Source organism: Panthera uncia, unplaced genomic scaffold, assembly GCF_023721935.1.
Source record: "Panthera uncia isolate 11264 unplaced genomic scaffold, Puncia_PCG_1.0 HiC_scaffold_1371, whole genome shotgun sequence".
Lineage (NCBI taxonomy): Eukaryota > Metazoa > Chordata > Mammalia > Carnivora > Felidae > Panthera > Panthera uncia.
The window spans coordinates 12,631-32,580 of record NW_026057999.1 but is presented as its reverse complement, the minus strand read 5'-3'; the positions used below and the strand labels follow the sequence as shown (position 1 = coordinate 32,580).

The window sequence follows — 19,950 nt, the reverse complement described above, 5'->3', positions numbered from 1 at the left end:
AACATTTAGTTCATAGGCATTATATTTACTTACACAGAAGAAATATTATGCTTTTGAAATTGGAAAAATCACACTGGATATAGGCATGGCTAGAGAAAAACTACCTTTTTATTTGAAAAGGCTAAAGAGTTAAAGCCTCAAATAAATATAACATATGTTATATAAATGCTAGGATGCCGATTTCCCCCAATTCCTCCTATTTTTACTAATGGCAAACGAATCTGAAGGTGATCGGGGCGGGGGGGGGGGGGGCAGCACTGGTCTCCTCAGTCACCACAGGGTTTTCTCAGCTATCAAGGCCAACTGCAGGAGCGTCTCCTCTCTCAACAACACCCCCCACCCCCACCCCCGCCGGGATGCTTTTTCCCTTGAAGCTCAGACAGGGTTCCAGAGCCCCTGATAGAGGCAGGACCATTCTTCAGCTAAAAAAAGAGCAACTTGCATCAGGGGAGAGCATTTTGGCATTAATTAATACACATAAAAATCACTGGAAAGTTAATTCCAGTCTCAGCCTCTGCCCCCAAGGATATCTGGCCCACATAAAAGCAGAGCTTAAGGAACTAAAATGGAGGAATAAACAGTCACCGTGGCTTAAAAACTGAGGAGTCAGCAACTCACCCTTCGTCTGCTAAATGTTTGTGGGTGAAGGCCAGGAGGTCGGCCGCCCTGCCTGTGCCTTCACACACCACCACCGGGTCTTTGTCTTTCACAGTCTCCCACACGGCGAGGATGACATTGGGACCTCCTTCTACCACCAGCCCCACCACGGGCACGCCTTGTCTTGAACCTATTTCAGATGACAAGCAACACCAAACTGTTACAAAAAACTCCTATCTTGGCCAGGCATCCATTTCGCTTTCCCCAACACAAGTCTTTCAATTACCACATAAACCTTTTACTTACACTCACCCCTCTTTCTTCCTGGGCTCACCCAGGCTTGCTTAGTTCAAGACCAAGCCAGAAGCTTGGACTGTCAATAAAGTCACTTAAATGTGGTGAGAGCATCTTCAAGCTTTCCCCCGTTAAAAAGGTACCTAAAGGTTTTCACTAATTACAAAAAAAAAAAAACCCAAAAAAAACAAAAAACAACTTTTGAAGTTTTTTTTATTTTAAGAGACATAGAGAGCAAGGGAGGGGCAGAGAGAGAGAATCGCAATCAGGTTCCTCACTGTCGGCAACAAGCCTGATGTAGGGCTCGAACTCACAAACCATGAGATCATGACCTGAACTGAAGTCAGACACTTAACCAACTGAGCCACCCAGGCGCCCCTAATTTAAAAAATAATTTTTTTTAAGTGGTCTTCAAGAAATTTCAACTTCTCATTGTGGAAACTTCAAACATATCTTGAAAAAAAAAAAAAAAAACAGAAATATAATGGATCCCAATGTATCTATCACTCACCTCCAAAAATGATCAAAATTTGCCAGGTCAATCAACTTCTAAGGATGATTATTTCTAAGTACAAGATGGGATGGGTAACTCTCAAAGACTTTTATATTTCAACATATTCTATTTTTTAAATGTACTCCACTGTTAAAATTTCTTATCACTAGGATATATTATTTTATTTTTTATTAAAGGAAGGAAGACCAAAAAAAAAAAAAAAAAAAGAAACAAAGACGGTGGAGTCATTCTTTCTGAGAAGATATTAAGTGAAAAAGTTACAGAATGATGTATATAGTACAATCCTTTTTATAGTTTTAAAACCACTTACATGAATATATATTTTATATATGTTTGCATTATATATATGCTTGTATAATATATATGTGTATAAGTATATATCCATATATCTCTACATATATATATGACCAGAAACTCTGGAAGGGTACACATCAAACTATTATTAATGAAGAAGGGAGGGGAGGATTTGGGGAAATGTTGAAAAAGAACCATTAATCATGGGGGCGCCTGGGTGGCTCAGTCCGTTGAGCGTCTGACTTTGGCTCAGGTCATGATCTCACAGTTCATGAGTTTGAGCCCCACGCCGGGCTCTGTGCTGACAGCTCAGAGCCTGGAGCCTGCTTCAGAGTCTGTGTCTCCCTCTCTCTCTGCCTCTCCCCCACTCATACTCTCTCTCTCTCTCTCTCTCTCTCCCTCTCTCTCCAAAATAAATAAACATGAGTAAAATTAAAAAAATAAAGAAACATTAATCATGAATTATTGAAATCTATGGAAAAAACTTTTGTGAGAGCATCTCTTATATCCTATATAATGAAACACGATGCAGCCATTAAAGATGTGCTAAGCTATTCTAATTTCTTTTAATGTTTATTTTTGAGAGAGACAGAGAGACAGAGCACGAGCAGGGGAGGGGCAGAGAAAGAGAGTGACACAGAACCCGAAGCAGGGTCCAGGTTCCGAGCTGTCTGCACAGAGCCCAATGTGGGGCTCGAACTCACAGACAGTGGGATCATGACCTGAGCCGAAGTCAGATGCTTAACCAACTGAGCCACCCAGGTGCCCCTAAGCTATCCTTATTGATGTAGAAATGCATCCAAGTTGAAAAGCATGTATATTATATGAATCTAGTGTTTGTTTAAAAAATGTTGCTCTGGGCGTGTGTGTAGAATATTTCTAAAAGTATATACATGATAAAGTTGACAATGGTGAGGTTTTTATTGTGAGAATATGGAAAACCTTTCCTTTTCTCATGTGCTATCTTTGCTTTATCTGAATATGAGAATATATAGTACTTTTATCATCAGGAAAAAAAATCAACAAGGGGAAAGAGGGAATTCAATTTCTACTGGGTATATCTTTCTTGAAGCAATAACTATTTCCCACAAAAATAAAAATATTTATAATTGCTTCCTACCAAAAGGATCTCACTGATGCTAATTAAACTTGTTAAAAAAAGAAAAAAAATTGTCATGTTCTTGCTGAGAAATCTCACTAGAGAGCTGCCTCTATTCTTGGATCCCAGAGTTAGGCAAGAATACAATATCATGCCTCCAAATTAAAAGCTCCTGGAACGGACATTCCAGGAAAGCATGCTATTCCATTGAGAGTTGGACTATGAAGAGACACAAAGGCATCTGATCCTATGCTTTCTATCCTCGGAGGCTTAGGAACTGACACTGGCCACGTTTCAAATGGCTGAATCCAGGAATTCCTAGAGCAACTTTATGATGTCAGGTTTTTTTTGTTTTTTGTTTTTTATTTTTTGGATTTTTTGTAAGTACTCTTGGCCAGGATCAAGGGTTTGCCGGGAACTCTAAGAAGTCCAGCTGAAAAGAAATGAAAGAAATCAACAAAATATGTAAGTATTATTCCATCCAAATAAATCTCTTTTTAAGCAATACAAATATGGTAGGAAGTAGTGAACATGATGGGTATGAAAATCAGCTTTGATACATAAGAATTTTGGGTCTGTTGGAGACTTTGATTTTTTGTCTTCCTCCCTCCCTCCCTTCCTTCCTTCATTAATCCTTTTTCTTCCCCTTCTTCTTCTCTTCTTCCTTCCTTCTCTCCTTCCTTCCTTTCCTGTGAGTGTGTGTGTGTGTGTGTGCGTGTGTGTATGTGTGTGTGTGTGTAGGTGGCTTACTGTTTCTGCTCCTTTATATTGGTTTCCCTTAGAATAATAAACGTTACCAATCCACTGAAATGGACTCCACATTCTTTCTCTATACGCAGTGAAACTCTCCAAATAAATCCTAAGTTTCAAGACCTTTGAAAACAGAAATGTTCCTTGACCCCATATGTAAGCTTCAGGTTATATGCATTCATCCACAAATGGATCAGAATAAGAAAGACAAGACTCTGCTCTCCTGGGGCACACATTATGATGCTGTAGGAACCCCCTGAGCAATTTCTATGGTGAGCATAGATCAAGAGAGGCAACAGGACATTTCAGGGAATTGATATTTGTGACCCCAAAAGGAACCCTCCCTGCAGGAACTATTCTTCAGGGCCAGTCTCTGACCTGTCGTCTCCTCTATGGGTCTTCTTTCCCCCCACCCACATCTACTCTGCAGAGGACCTGACCCTCTCTCCCCACTTCCTGACTTAAATGAGCTTCCAAGTTTCATTCACACTAAGTACAAAGTGACTGGCAACAGTTCCCAGCGTCCCTCCCACGCAGAACCCCACCCCAACAAGGAGATTACCTATATCAAAGAGGAATAAAAGGAAAGAAAGAAACAGACATTTATTAAGGGCATACTATACAGCCAACACTATTCTAGGCACATCAAACATCCATTATCTCAATTCTCACAACAAAAGGTAGAGGTAGACAGTTCCTTTCCTTTTATATTAAGAAAACAGTTTAGGGGCACCTGGGTGGCTCAAATGGCTAAGTATCCAACTCATGATTTCAGCTCCGGTCATGATCTCAGGGTTGTGAGATTAAGCCCTGCATCAGGTTCCGCAAGACAGCACGGAGCCTGCTTGGTATTCTCGCTCTCCCTCTCTCTGCCCCTCCCCTACTCATGCTCGCTCTCTCTTTCTCTCTCTCTCAAAATAAATAAATTAACTAAAAAAAAAAGAAAAGAAAACAGTTTAACAGATGTAAACTCCATCAGCCAAGGTCACAGACAGTAGATGACAGAACTTTGGAAGGACATTTAGCGTTTCCAGCCAAAAGTCGAAGGTTGAAGAGGACTTGAGCCTCCCAAGGGCCTTTGCTCTCTGGTCTTCTTCCTCAAGGGTGAGAGTATTTTGTGAAAGATTCAACTCATGGAAAGAGACAGAGGCTCACTTTCTGCTGCCTTGGATGAAAAGTCTCCATTTCTCCAGGCAGCACCTACCTTTCAACCTCTCCACCAAGGATGTTTGCTGATTCTGACCCTTTCCTTTCTTCTCCTTCCTATAGATACTATTAAAAAAGAGACAACAGGCCCAAAATGGAGTCCCTTGTGCTAAGCTCCAAATCAACAAATGAAGATTTAATACCTAATTGCAGTTGCAGCCTCTCCCAGGAATGTAACCTTTAACCAGTCATTCTGGAATTATATAGTTGGCACTAGGGAGGTAATTGGCCTGGTAGGACCCCCACGCCCACCCCACCTTCCCCCAAAGGAAAGTGACCTTGCCCAGAACAATCCATCCTTGTTAGAATAACTCCCTTGCCACACCAACTTCTGCCTATAAAAGTCTTCCATTCTGTCCAGCTCCTTGGAATTCCTTTCTACCTGCTAGATGGGATGCTGTCCAACCGATGAACCACTGAATAAGGCCAATAAGATCTTTAAATTTACTCAGTTGAATTTTGTTTTTAAACACTACCAAAATGGCCATCTCAAAGCATCCCTGGAAGCATGACACAACACTGATACCTTCAAAGGTCCCTATTATTGTTGTTTACTTGTTACACCCATTTTTAAAAATTTTATTTAAATCCAAGTTAGTTAACATATCGTATAATTATGGTTTCAGGAGTAGAACTCAGGGCTTCATAACTTCCATATATCACCCAGTGCTCATCCCAACAAGTGCCCTCCTTAATCCCCATCACCCATTTAGCCCAACCCCCCATCCAACACCCTACCAACAACCCTCAGTTTGTTCTGTGTATTTAAGAATCTCTTATGGTTTGCCTCCCTCTCTGTTTGTATCTTATTTTTCCTTCCCTTTCCCTATATTCATCTGTTTAGTTTCTTAAATTCCACATATGAGTGAAATCATATGGTATTTATTTATCTTTCTCTGACCGACTTACTTCACTTAGCATAACACACTCTAGTTCCATCCACGTTGTTGTTGCAAATGGCAAGATTCCATGCTTTTGATCACTGAGTAATATCCCATTGTGTGTGTGTGTGTGTGTGTGTGTGTGTGTGTGTATACCACATCTTCTTTATCCATTCATCAGTCAATGGACATTTGGGATCTACTCAGTATTTATCCAAAGGATACAAAAATGCTGATTCGAAGGGGCACATGCACCCCAATGTTTATAGCAGCACTATCAACAATAGCCAAAGTATGCAAAGGTCCCTATTTCTAAAAGCTCTGTTTGCTTTTAACCCTTCCCCTGTCTAGGGGACATCAACACATATGAAATGCCATCCTCCCTGATGATCAAATTCATACCCCCACTCTTCGCAGTCCAGTCTAGTTACTGCTCTTCAGTCATTCCCATTCTGGTAACAATACTCCCACTACCCAACCATCCTCCACCTACCCAACCCTACAGTATGCTGGAGGCTCTGCTAAAGTCTCCACTGTTCCAGTCCTCTCCTGACTATGCTGTCTCCAAGACTTCTTCCCCTCTCCTGCCATCCACAAGTCCGCACCACCTCACATCCTGCTTTCTTCTGGCTGTGGTTTCACTCGTGTTAATTTAGGCAGAGACCAGCTTGGACCTCTCCACTCCATATGGGTGACAAAGGAGTGCCTTTCTCCATAGCAGCGCCCCAGCCAGGCTCTGGTGGCGGAGCCTCTGTGGTACTCACGGCTATGTATTTTCTGTAGAGAGAGGTACTTTTCCAGGTTCCTCCTGAGATTCATCTCATTTCCATACTTGCCCACAGTCCCGTCATCGGACAAGATGAAGTGGGAGTGCATGCTGTTGAGTGTGGTGAGCTTGCTGAGGGGGTTGCCCAGAGTCTGGTACAGGCACACCACCTGGAAGACAAGAGAGGGTTAGAGTCCGAGGTCCTTCCCTGGGCTCAACTGCTCCAAAGGGCTGCCCATGCACCATGGAGTTCCTGCCAAAGCTAGTAAGTGCCATTTGCTACCTAGAGAGGTGTATCTCAGGCTATCCGCAGTGAAGAACCAACTTTTTTTTTAATCTCCCATTTTTTATGGATCGCTATGTGGTCCTACTATGTGTAACCAGTATGCGGCTCATACTGCATGAGACTCACAACGCAAGGACACAAGTTCAACAACCCTTGCACGCACTGTGCTCAGAAAGATAAGTCCACCGGCCATATACTTAGGTGTCACAGCACTACCACATTGCTAAAAATGGTTCTACATATTTATTTTTAATTTCTGTACTTACCTTGTCTCAGATTGTAATAAAAGAGTTCAAGGACATACAGTAATATACAGACTACACTGCTATCCAGAAAATATGCCTTTCAATAGATCTATTCCAAAATAATATTTTGACACTGCTTTTTTTTTTCTAGTATTGAAATGAAGAGTGACAGCCAACCAACCAAATGGAGATCCATCCACTCAATATAAAACATCCCGATCTTTATCAATATTTGTGGATTCTTCCTTAAGCCACTCCAATTCTCATTTGTTTTTAGAGACGAAAAGCACACTATTTGGAGTAAGAGGGCCCAGACTCTTCTACTTCCTAACTTTAACTCTGGGTAACTCCTGCCTCCTTTCTCAGGCTTACTTGCCTCACGTCTAAGGGAGAATGATAATTCTTACACCAGAGGGTTGCTGTGAGGCTTAAAAGAAATAATGAGGTAAAAAACACTATAAATTTTACCAACTTTTAGGTAACTTTAAAAGTTACCTAAAAAACAATACGCATTTTACCAACATTAGTCTTTAAAAGTTACCTTTATAATTCCTAACAGTGATACAGATGACAGAAATCAAGAAGAAAATAACTAATAGATTTAATACATCTAAAGTATCTTATAACATTAATATCATTTTTTATAAAAGCAAAAAAAATGGATAATAGAAGAATGGTTAAATTATAGTACTATTAAAGTACCACAGTACAGTAGAGCATTATTAGGCATGAAAAATCAGAATGCACCTTTTACCCCTAGAATGCAGTCTTTTACTATCATTTCCCACTAAAAGCAACCAGCCATTTCTCTAGGAGCAAAACAATATACACAATTAGCCTGGAACAGTTTTGTTTTGTTTTGTTTTGTTTTCAGAGTAAAACACAAGGAAGCAAGGAAAAACAACCAGAATTGTGTTAAAAGGACTCAAGAGATAATGTGAAAAGTTTCCACTGGCCAAAACGGGATGAGTTGAGCATAATTAAGAGTAATAACTAGATGGAATAATGACTTGAAACATATTTGATATGTTTCAAAAAAAAAATCTCATTGTTCACCTTGGAGAATGGTAGATAACCAATTCATTGCTTTGAAAGCTGGAAAATAAAGAGAGAATCAAACACTGTGTCCTTTCCCATGCAACAGTACCACAAAGTAAACCAAATGGCTGATGAGAAAATGTTTCCTTTATAGAGTGTTTAAGCTAATAAATAAAGAACACAATAATTTCATATCAGTATTTGCAACTCTGTTGAGGTCATGAATCTAGTCAATGACATTATAAAAAGAAAAACAATCATGTTATGAGGGGGAAGGACAGACACATCTCTTATGGCATAAACTTGCACAAAAAGAACTTGTATCTAATCATACCTTTGGATCAAACTACCAACTGAAAGAAGAGACGAGACAGAGAAATAGGCTAAACCCTACTACAACAGGCTAAATTTGCAAAATCCAAACTATGGGAAACTCTTTAGGACAAATGACCTAGTTTCTTTTTTTATTTTTAAGTTTATATTTATTTTGAGAGACAGAGCATGCATGGGAGGGGCAGAGACAGAGAGAGACAGAGAGACAGAGAGAGACAGAGAGAGACAGAGAGAGAGAGAGAGAGAGAGAGAGAGAGAGAGAATCCCAAGCAGGCTCCACACTTTCAGCACAGGGCCCAACTCAGGGCCTGATTTCACGAACTGTGAGATCATAACCTAAGATGAAGCCAAGAGTCGGATGCTTACCCGACTGAGCCACCCAGGCGTCCCGTGACCCAGTTTCTTTAACAAACAAATTGCACCCCCCCCCAAAAAAAAAAAGAGATGGAGGGAAAATCCATAGATTAAAAACGACTGAAAATAAGTGACTCAGGAGACATATCAACCCATCACATTGTAGGGAACTTTTCTGGATGATGAAATCAAACAACTAAAAAATATGACACAATCAGAATGTTGAACGTGGACTGGCTAGTTGTTGATATTCAGAAATTAACTATTAATTTTTTTAGGTATGAAAATGGTAATGTGGTTATATATTTTTTTAATTGTCCATATATTTTAGAATGCCTACTTTTTGGTACTTAGAAATACCAAATTATTGGTAAATTAATTGGTTAATTAGAAATACTGGTAAAATATTTACCAATGATGTTATTTGATATCTGGAATTTGCTTTAAAATATTGGAGTGGGGAATGGATAAGGAATAGATGAAACAAAATTGGCTCTGGGCTCATAACTGTTGAAGCTGGGAGATAGGGACATAGGAGTTCATTATTTTCACAACTCTACTCCTTAGTATGTTTGACATTTTCCAAAATGAAAGTTAAGATAAACCATATACATGTCTATATTAATTTACATAGAGAAGTAATTATGTTAAATAATTAAGCTAAATACCACATTCATATCAGTGGGTTTCTGTTACTACTTTTTTTCATACAAACTGTTTCTTATTATGCATATGTACACATACGTAGTAAAAATTCTGGAATGATACACCCCAAAATGTTAATGGCGGTTATCTTTCCTTTTCATATCTTTTGTAATACCTGAGACTTTCATCAGAAATATACACTACTCATAAACAGACTTAGACAAGTTCCTTCCCTTTAGAAAAACAGATGGGATCAAAGAACCAATACGTAGGATAAAGCAGAGAGTAGTACAAGATAAGGAAAGAGCAGGTTCACGTCATGAATGTTATCACATGCACGCCTGTGCAAGAAACTCGGCTATTACTCTGAACCAGATAGGAGTCACTGAAGTGTTTTTCACAGAGAAGTGGCACGATCTGATTTGTATTTTGGAAGCATCATCCTGGCTACTGTGTTGAGATTAGATTGCAGTGAGAGACAAGGATGAGAGAAGGGAAAGCTATTACTACAGTCATCCAGGAGACAGGAAAGGGGGCTGCTCGGTAACAGTGGAGGTAACAGAAGAGGTCAGATTCTGGATATATTTCTATATTTAACTAAAGCTAAAAAAGGGGGGTGGGTGCCTGGGTGGCTCATTCAGTTGAATGTCTGACTTGATTTGAGCTCAGGTCATGATCCCAGGGTTCTGAGATCAAGCCCCGTTCCTGGTTCTGCGCTGAGCACAGAGCCTGCTTAAGATTCTCTCTGCCTTTCCCTCTGCCCTCCCTGCTCACATGCGCAGGCACTCTCTCTCTTTCTTTCTGTAGAAAGAAAGAGAGAGAGAGAGAGAGAAAGAAAGAAAGAAAGAAAGAAAGGGAGAAAGAAAGGGAGAAAGAGAGAAAGAGAAAGAAAGAAAGAAAGAAAGAAAGAAAGAAAGAAAGAAAGAAAGGAAAGAAAGAAAGAAAGAGAGAGAGAGGGAGAAAGGGAGAAAGAAAGAGAGAAAGAAAGAAAGAGAGAGAGAGAGAAAGAAAGAAAGAAAGAAGGAAGGAAAAAGTGAAGCTGAGATAATTTACTGATGGATTAGGTTGAGTTGTGAGACAGAGATCATTCTAGGATTAGTCTAAGGTTTTTGGCTTGAACAAGTGTAAGGATGGGATCATTACTTTCTAAGATGGGGCAAGTAGGAAGACCAAAGTTGGTTTGAGGTATATTACATTTGAGATGGCTTTTAGATATCCAGGTGGTGCTAAGTTGGCAATTGGATACACGTTTATCCGCTTCTGTTGTGAATGGGTTGTCTACTTACATCTTTTCCAATAAGATCTCTCTGGTTCTCAATGACACCCCAAGGAGGGATTCCAACTGTCCAGATTTTTCTCAAGGACCGGAAGGAATGGGCTTTCAGGGCATCCCCAACATGTTTGGACACACCTGTGAACAATCAGTTTAAAAGTCAAACTTTTATGCACAAATCATGCAAAACACTGTGACTGCAAGAAAGAGACAAATGGCAGATATATGCAAAAGGACATTCGTAGGGAAAGTTGTGGCGCAGTGGAATTAATTTCTGATATCTTGGCTTCCTCTACTCTCTCTTAACACCTCTTTCTCCTATCACTGACCTCTTTACCTGAATAATTCTCCTTTCCCTTTGGGTAAGTTTTGCTTACAACCTCAGTTCTTCCCCTATTTTTGATTGACCAGAAAGTCTTATGAGACCATCATGAATGTTCTAAACGTTTTTTTTTTTTTCTGTAACCTTCTCAACTCTCCCAGCAAAACATCCTGCAGATGTGTCCCTTGCTTCACTGAAGCAAATTAATTTAATAGCTTATATATATAAGTATCCCAGCACGAATGCATTCATACTTGCCCTTCTGGAATTAATAATAACAATAACTATAAGAGCCAACACTTACTGAACTCTTACAATGCACCAGGTACTTTTGAAGTGTTTTCCATGCATTCACACTTTAAGTAGAAACTTCAGTCTATTTTATAGGCAAGAATTGAATCATAAAGAAGTTAAATAATTTGCCCAAGGTTATAGAGCTGGTGATTTGTAGAGCCAGGATTCCCACCCAAAATATCGGACTTTTCTTTTTTAAACAGACTTTGTTTTTTAAAGCAGTTTTAGGTTCACAGCAAAATTGAGCCAGTGGTACAGATTTCCCATGTACCCCCCACCCCTACACACCCACAACCCCTGACCACTATCAACACTGCCCATCAGAGTGGTACATTTGTACCACTGATGAACCTACACTGACACGTGATTATCACTCAAAGACCACAGTTTACATCAGGGATTGGTGCTGTAGATTCCATAGGTTTGAACAAATACACAATGATAGTATTTCCATCATTATAGTATCAGACAGAACAGCGTCACTGCCCTAAAAATCGTCTGCATTCCACTTATTCATTCCCCCCGCCATAACCCCTTGCAACCACCGATCTTTATACTGTCTGCAGTTTTGCCTTTTGCAGAATGTGTTAAAGTGAGAATCACGTGGTATGCAGCCTTTGACATTGACTTAACCTGCCTTTTAATTACAACGCTGTGCCACTTACTCTTCCTATATATATAGTTTTGACCCTATCTGTGTCATTAGCACAGAAACAAACAAACAAACACTCTACATATGCACACATCTGATGCACAGTACCTAACCATTTCTCCCTCTCTCTCTCTCTGGCATCTTCCCCTCCAACCTCTTTTACTTCTCCCAGAGTCATTTTCTAGAATCCAGGTTCTAGATGTATATCACCATCAACTGTGCAGTCAACTCTGCAGTAGGGTTTTGGATCCCATAGGTTTGGCATGGGTTATCAGCATTGTGGTGCTGCTGGTTGTATTTCCACATCCCACAGGTGGTTCTAGTACAGATTGTCTATTGAGACTCTCTGTAAAAGCCAGACCCGACTATATTATTTCCTATTCATTCTCCTGTTCAAATTCCTTTGAGAGCCCTCTGCTCTCAGCCCATCAGCATGGCATCTAGTATGGCTCCAGTCTCCCTGGTTGTCCCTGTCCTCTGCTGCAAGGCATACCCAGCCTGTAGCCTTATCACCTCTTTCTGCATGTGCCTGAAACTCCAGCTGTGTGCCTGGCCCTGAACGGCCACCTCTGCCTGGGATGCTCCTTCCTACTCTTCCCTCAAGGTCAATACCAAGTGCTATATCCTTGTCTATGCCTTCTCAGGTGCCCTCAGTTGGAACTGGAATGCATCTTCCTCTTCCCTGTACTCCCAGATACTTGCTTTGCATTTCAACCAAGACCCAGTCAGCGTCGATTTTTAGTTAGTTGCTTATGGTCTGTCATAGTCTGCCCTATCACTAACCCCCGGGCCCATATCTTACTCATCTTTCATCCACAGCATCTACCCAAATGCTTTATATATAGGAGATTCTTGTAGCCTGTGGCCTTCAATTGAATGCCAAAATTCAATTAAATGTCAAAAATTCACGCCAGATAACGTTCAACTACAGTAGAAGCAGCTCGAGAATAGGCAGAAGTTGGAAGGAAACCTTCTCAAATTTGAATGTACGTAAGAATCATCTGAGGATATTGTCAAAATGGACAGTGGCAGTCCTGCGGGTCTGGGGAGGTATCTGAGATCTGCGTTCCCAACAAGCTCCCCGGTGGTCCTGATGCTGCTCGTTCATGGATCCTTCCCTGAGCAGTCAGGCCTTAAGGAGCTGTGGTTGAATTGGGGCCGACCCTGATTATTGCGTAAGAAAGCTCCAAGCGTGTCTCCTTTCTCAGTTCTTTTGTTCATCTGAACGAATTCAATAGTCTTCACATTATCATATTTGTGTTCCTTAACTGGCCCTAACCTGAAATGTTTTTAAAAAACAAACCAAAAAAGCAGTAAGTAAAATAAAGCACATGTTGTTAAAAAGGGAAACCACAGGCCCTAAATGGAATCACTTAGGCCAAGTTATCACACTGGGGCTTAGTACCTAACTGTAGTGCCAACCTCTCCCACCCCCGAAATGTAGTCTTAACCACTCGGTAAGAAAGTTTCTGATCAGCACCAATGAGGTAATCTGTCACAAGGACTCTCCCCCTCCCCTTCCCCGCCAAAGGAAGATGAGGTAATCTGCATGAAAGGACCCCCTCCCTTGCCCCCTGAGGGAAGGGGACCTCGCTTGCCACAGTCCTTTCTTTACTTTTGTTAATAACTTCCTTGCCCCACCCTCCTTCCTATAAAAACCTTCCACTTCATACATAGTCTCTGAGCAACTCTTTACTTGTGAAATGGGATGCTGCCCAATTCGTGAGTTGCTTAAGAAAGACAATTCCATCTTCAAATTTATGCAGTTGTATTTTTGTTGTCAAACTTGACCATGGGGAGTTTAGCTCTTGCCCATGGCCGCACACTACATACTTGCATGGATTCCGTGTCCTTTCAAACCTCACCATAGCCTCAAGTTCACGAAAAGACTATTTTGTTGAAGTTTACCCAAAGTTGTGGTAAAATAGCAGATGTTAACAATGGTGAAAACACATACTAGGAAAGGTCTATGATTCTTCTGGGGCTTTTTTTTGTTTTTGTTTTTGTTTTCCGGTCACCATGCTTTTTGTCTGACTCGCGCTACCATATCCGCTGGGAGCACTGCAGAGCACAGAGTGGGTGCCATGCTGCCTGATTCAGTTAGAAAGAGGTATTTAAAAAAAAAGAAGAAGAAGAAAGAAGAAGAAGATGAAAAGAAAGAGAAACAGTGCACTTTACCAGTATTAATGCCTTCAGTTATTATCCATGCTCCCGTTGTCTCCGCAGCTTTGACCAAACCTTGGCTGAAGATCTCTTTAAGCTTAGACGGCATCCTGAAGTTCTGGACGCCCCCGTGGACAGAGATCACCAGTTTGGGCAGTTCCATCTTCCACTCTTTCAACATTAAATGTAACAGATGATCTGCCTTTGTATCATAAGATGTTCTAATATACTGGAAGATATGCATAGACACATGTACATAAAACAGTGAAAACTCCATGCTGGGCAACAATAAGCACACAGCAGGGCGACTGGAATGGCCCAAACTTAAAAGGAAGCGTCTGGGATTTCTTTAAAAGTTCATCTTTGTACAATGTAAACATTTACTTTGAAAGGATCCCACACCCCGCTTTAAGTTCCTTCTGGGAATTACAAGTCACGGTAGGAAGGCTTCCTCTGGTTTTCAGGGTTGACCCACCAATGTCCTCTAGAAGATCTGGGATGAGGCAGAAATACTTCAAACTGGCAAAAACCACTACTCCAGGAAACCCATTTTAAAAAAAAGCATTTACACAGAGGTGAAATGGGGTTTTTCATACATGGTATGGCCTTTGATTTACTTGACTATTTCATAAATTTGCATAATTTAAATTAAATTATGGTCTGGGAGCATGTACATTTAATTTATTGTAAATTTTATATTCTAAACATTTCCTTTATATATAATTACCTCTCTGAAAATGCCTTTTTCCAAAATAAATACTTTTCACAAAAGAATCACATCTTTGACTAGTCAATGTAATCAAAAGAAGAGAGAATCTGAATCAGCAGGTAGGACCAGAATCATTTTGTGCTTTGCCTGAGATCATAGTGTATAACTGGTTCTCTTTTTCCGGCAGATGCAGCCGCACACAGACTGTGAAAATCATATTGAGAGGAGTTTGCCATCCTCGAGCCTAAGCCAGCCAACAGCAAGAATAAGATTCATAGGAACGAGGGCACTAAGAAACCATGAATTAGAAAACTACACCAAAAAGAACCACAGGTGGAGATCTTCATCCATATGAAATAGAATTCTCACATTATCTTCCAGGATGTGATAGTGACTTAAAACAACTGTCCATTCATCTTTGAAATTCTTAAAACATAATCTCTTTATTGAAATGTTAGAACTTCTGAACATCGAGTTGGTACAGCCCATCACAGAATGTAATAGAACCTAAGGATAATCAGGATTCAATTTACAGGTGAGGGAAATGAGCTGCCATGGCTTCTTACATATTCACATAGTAGGAAAAAATACAAGTTGACCTTTGTGAAAGGGTTTGTGTTGCTCCGAAACATGAATAAAGGCAGAGGAGGAGGCTCTAATGTGGTTCACCTTTTCTCTACCTCAACTCTCCTGGGTGCCTCTCTCTTTCATCTAGAAGTCCTTTTAGTCCTAGCAGATATTTCTCCTAGAGATTTCAGATAAACAACCTTGATTAACTAAATTATCAGCACTGGAGTCTTTTCTTCCAAAGGCCAACCGAAGATGATGCCAAAGGTTAATGACTTACTTCCCCCCCCCCCCACCCCCTCCTTTATAACTAACTGGGCAGATTCTTACTGGCATAGATTCTTCTCAAATCCTCTGTGGAATGAGGTGGGCGGGATAAACTGGGAAGGGGAATGCAGCGGAGGGAGAAGAATAACCAGCTCTCACTGCTTTCCCGCCTCTCCCTGTAAACACGAAGTGCAGTTCTGGTATTAAATATGAAAGGTAGATTCTTCTCTTCTGAGAGACACATAAAATGCATTCCAGGTACTTAGGATGTAATGAAGTCTAATGCTAAGCCTAAAATCTGTTAGTGATCAGGAGATCTGTTGAACCATATTTTCAGTTCTCCTAAATGTACCATACTCTCCCTTGGCCTTCCCACCAGCCCAGAGTGGTCTTACCCCTCTGCCTCACCAGACACCAAACACCTCACTCACCTTTCTGATATCAGCTTAGCTGTCCCTACTTCCAGATGGCTTCCTTCACACACACACACACACACACACACACACACACACACACACAGAAAAACAAGAGTTACCCTTTTCATTCTCTAGAAGAACCCTGTATTCCCATCCAGAGCATCCCTGCACCACCCCCCTCCCATGGAACAGATGCTCCCTGGGGCTTAGCAAAGTGGGAGCACCAATGAATATCTCCCAAATGGATGGAAAAAAAATGAGTAAATCAAGGTGATTTGATTATGAATGAACATAAAAGCAAAAGGAGGTAGATTAAACTTAAGGGGACATTTATATACGGGGTTCTATAAGAGTCAGCTTCCAGAAAGGACTGTAGAGGGGGATGAGTGCAGTTTTCCTACCAACTAAAGAAAACTTCAACATACAACACTAAACACAAGAGGATTAATAACTGGAAAAGTAGATTACTGTAAAACTCTATTATGAAACTTGATTATGACTGCATCATTAAGAACTGTTGTTTCAAATTCATTCAACTGAAGGTCACACTCCAGGATACGGTTGATTCTAAGCTTTCCTGAGGTGGAAGCCCCTGCAGGTTCCCAAGGGAAATCTGCCTCTAATAAAACAGGTGATTACCAAGCACAAGGAAAAACACCTGAGAGATGCCTGACCTGTCAGAACTATGCAAATTACATGCAAACTCCATATTAGAACAGGAGGAAAACTGGCCTGGAAAGCCCAAGGACTATCATTCAGGGGGTACAGAGAAAAATTCCCCCACTTCCTCTCATGAGGACTTGGCAGGCATGAACAGCCCCAAGTTACTGGTAATTGCTATGGTCATGCTTCAGCTAGAGCCTGCTCTTTGGCAGTGACTTTTCTCCATTCCTTAAAAATGGGGCAGTCCTTTCTCAAGAGCAATAAGCCATTCTCCTATGGGGAAGGCATAACCACGCTGAAAGAGGTCAAATAAAGACCTGGCTATACCACACCCTGGAAAGGTATAATGCCCTCAGGCATAAAGGAAAGAGAAGAGTCAGGTCATTTTTGGGAAGAGGTCCATACCATGGAACACTTTTGCAATAAAACCTGGTCATCTGATCATCTACACTTGGAGATACAATTGGGAGAAACATTTGGTGGTTACTTTCTGTTAAAAACTAGCAAAACGGGGTGCCTGGTGGCTGAGTCAGTTGAGCGTCTGACTTTGATTTTGGCTCAGGTCATGATCCCAGGGTCATGGGATCGAGCCCTATGTCAGGCTTCAGGCTAACTGTGCAGCCTGCTTAAGATTCTCTATCTCTCTCCCTCTGCCCCTCTCTCCCCTATTGCACTCTCTCTCTCTTAAACAACAACAACAACAACAACAACAACAACAAAGCTAGCAAAATAATGTGAGCTATTAGCAAACCTTGGAGTGGTGGGTATGCTCTCCGTCTTGAAAATTAATAGTGCCAAACGTATCTGTAGGGCTTTTCCTTGTGTGCTTTTCAACAGACCATTGCTCATTTTCATTACCATTGGCAGCTGAGATGGTCCAGGAATAATCTATCCCATGATGGTCTCCAATTAATCGCCCACAGTAACACCTTAAATATGGGATAAAAACCAGTTTCAGAATAGAAAACTACACAACATCAAAATGGAAAATAGATGTAATGTTTCTACATTTTTCTAGGTAATATATAGATGATACAAATGAACAATTGTTGAAATTCCACATTAATGTTTTATATTAGATTTATATCACTAGATTGTCTTCTGAGTTTAGAAATACCCTCAGTGGTTCTCTCCCTTGGCTGCACATTAAAATCATTTGGGGAATGTTTTAAAAAAACACCAAAAGGGGCGCCTGGGTGGCTTGGTCGGTTAAGCGTCCAACTTCGGCTCAGGTCATGATCTCATGGTCCGTGGGTTCGAGCCCCGTGTCAGGCTCTGTGCCGACAGCTCGGAGCCTGGAGCCTGTTTCAGATTCTGTGTCTCCCTCTCTCTCTGCCCCTCCCCCGTTCATGCTCTGTCTCTCTCTGTCTCAAAAATAAATAAACGTTAAAAAAAAAATTAAAAAAATAAAAATAAAATAAAATAAAAAAAAACACACCAAAAATCTTGTGCACACCCATGTTCATTTAAGTATTCCAAATCATTATTCATAATCGCCAAGTGCCCACTGACAGATGAATAGCCAAACCAATGTGGCATATACATACAATGGAATATTATCTAGCCTTAAAAAGGGAAGCATCCTGGATATGCTTCAATATGGTTAAACTTTGAGGATATTATGCTAAGTGAAATAAGCCAGTCATAATACAACTGCTGTATGACTCCACTTATACGAGGTATGCAGAGTAGTCAAATCCACAGTGACAGAAAATAGAATGAATGGTGGTTGCCAGGGGCTGGGAGGAGTGGCCAATGGGGAATTATTGTTTAGTGGACACAGAGTTTCAGTTTTACAAGATGAAAAAGTTCTGAAGATCTGTTGTACAACATAAATATACTTAACACTACTGAAATTGTTAGGATGGTAAAAAAAAAAAATCATATTGTACACTTCAAATATGTGTAGTTTATGTTAATTATATCTCAACAAAGCTGTTAAGAAAAAAATGAGAGTGGAGGGGATAGCTAAATTGGCAAGGGGCATTAAGGAAGACACTTGTTGGGATGAGCACCGGGTGTCACAGGTAAGGGATGAAATCACTGGACTCTACTCCTGAAATCATTACTGCACTATACGCTAACTAACTTGGATGTAAATTAAAAAAAAAAAAACAACGCTATCCTAAAAATAAAAAAAAAAAAAAAAGAAAGAAATGAGGGGTGCCAGGGTGGCTCAGTCGGTTAAGTATCTGACTTGATTTTGGCTCAGGTCATGATCTCAGGGTTGTGAGATCGAGTCCCATGCCGGGCTCCTTTCTGGGCGTGGAGCTTGCTTAAGACTCTCTCTTTCTCTCCTTCTGCCTTTCCCCCATTTGCGTACGTGTGCGCTCTCTCTCAAAAAAAGAAAAAAAAAAAAAAAAAAAACCTAAAAATCTCTAATATGCAATACTTAAGGAGGGTCAGAAGATGTCTTCATGTAAAACATAATATGCATATTGAAAGGAATATTAATCAATGCAAAAAAAGATTCAACTTCGGAGAAATATGTAAACATAGAGCTGCCACAAGAAAAGAGCCATGAATGAGCCTTGACTATAAATATAAATAATAAATTAATACTTGTAATATAAGGAAGGAAAAGTCAATAAATGTTCTTGCCAATAATTAGAAGGTGTGAAAACTATTTCAGATACATAGCCATAATTTCTACAATGTAACAAAATAAGCAAATTAAAAGGTCAAATCTTTTTGAAACTAGAACTACATAAAAACTAACAAAATATAATAATAATCATATTGGCGAAAGGATGATAACCTTCTTGTGTTTCCCGAATTAGAAAACACCAGAAGGAAAATTTACAATTTGAGCACACAGAACCTTAAAACCTGAGGCAATGAAAAATCATATGTCTGCAGACCAAGAAAGTTATTTGCATCAAATATGTCAGATCATATACCCATTGTATACAAAGAGGTTACTCAACTTTATAAGTGATTCTGGCTTTTCATGTGTGTGTGTGAAAAACAACATAAAAATGTGTACAAGTTATAGGTCTCTGCTAAGCAAGAAAACAGGATGATAAGGAGAAGTCAGAACAAGAAGTCAGAGGACCATTTTGGAGTTCTGCATGGAGGGGCTCTTGACTCAAAGGGTGGAGAAATAATCTCAAATGTATAAAATATCCATAATAAGAATCTATCAAAGAGAAATGTATCACCTGGTCATCATTTAGAACAAGGGTTAGTCTTCAAAATGAAAAAGGATTTTAATTCATAAGCTGAATGATTCATTTCACTGTGGCTTTTTCAAACCGGACATGAGTGAAGGCAAACCATCATTCACACCTGGAAAGATAAATCACTAACTTTTCATAGGACT

At 40.2% G+C, this 19,950-nt stretch overlaps 1 protein-coding gene across 1 annotated transcript; it reads right to left on the bottom strand.

The window, feature by feature from the left end:
- Window positions 1-438: 438 nt before the first annotated feature.
- Window positions 439-15,499, bottom strand: LOC125916979 (transient receptor potential cation channel subfamily M member 6-like). Its single transcript, XM_049623241.1, has 4 exons — window positions 14,022-15,499; window positions 10,589-10,713; window positions 6,400-6,571; window positions 439-787 (listed from the first exon to the last, which is right to left on the bottom strand). The coding sequence occupies exons 1-4, from the start codon at window positions 14,281-14,283 to the stop codon at window positions 615-617; spliced, it is 732 nt and encodes a 243-aa protein (XP_049479198.1). The 5' UTR covers window positions 14,284-15,499; the 3' UTR covers window positions 439-614.
- Window positions 15,500-19,950: the final 4,451 nt, after the last annotated feature.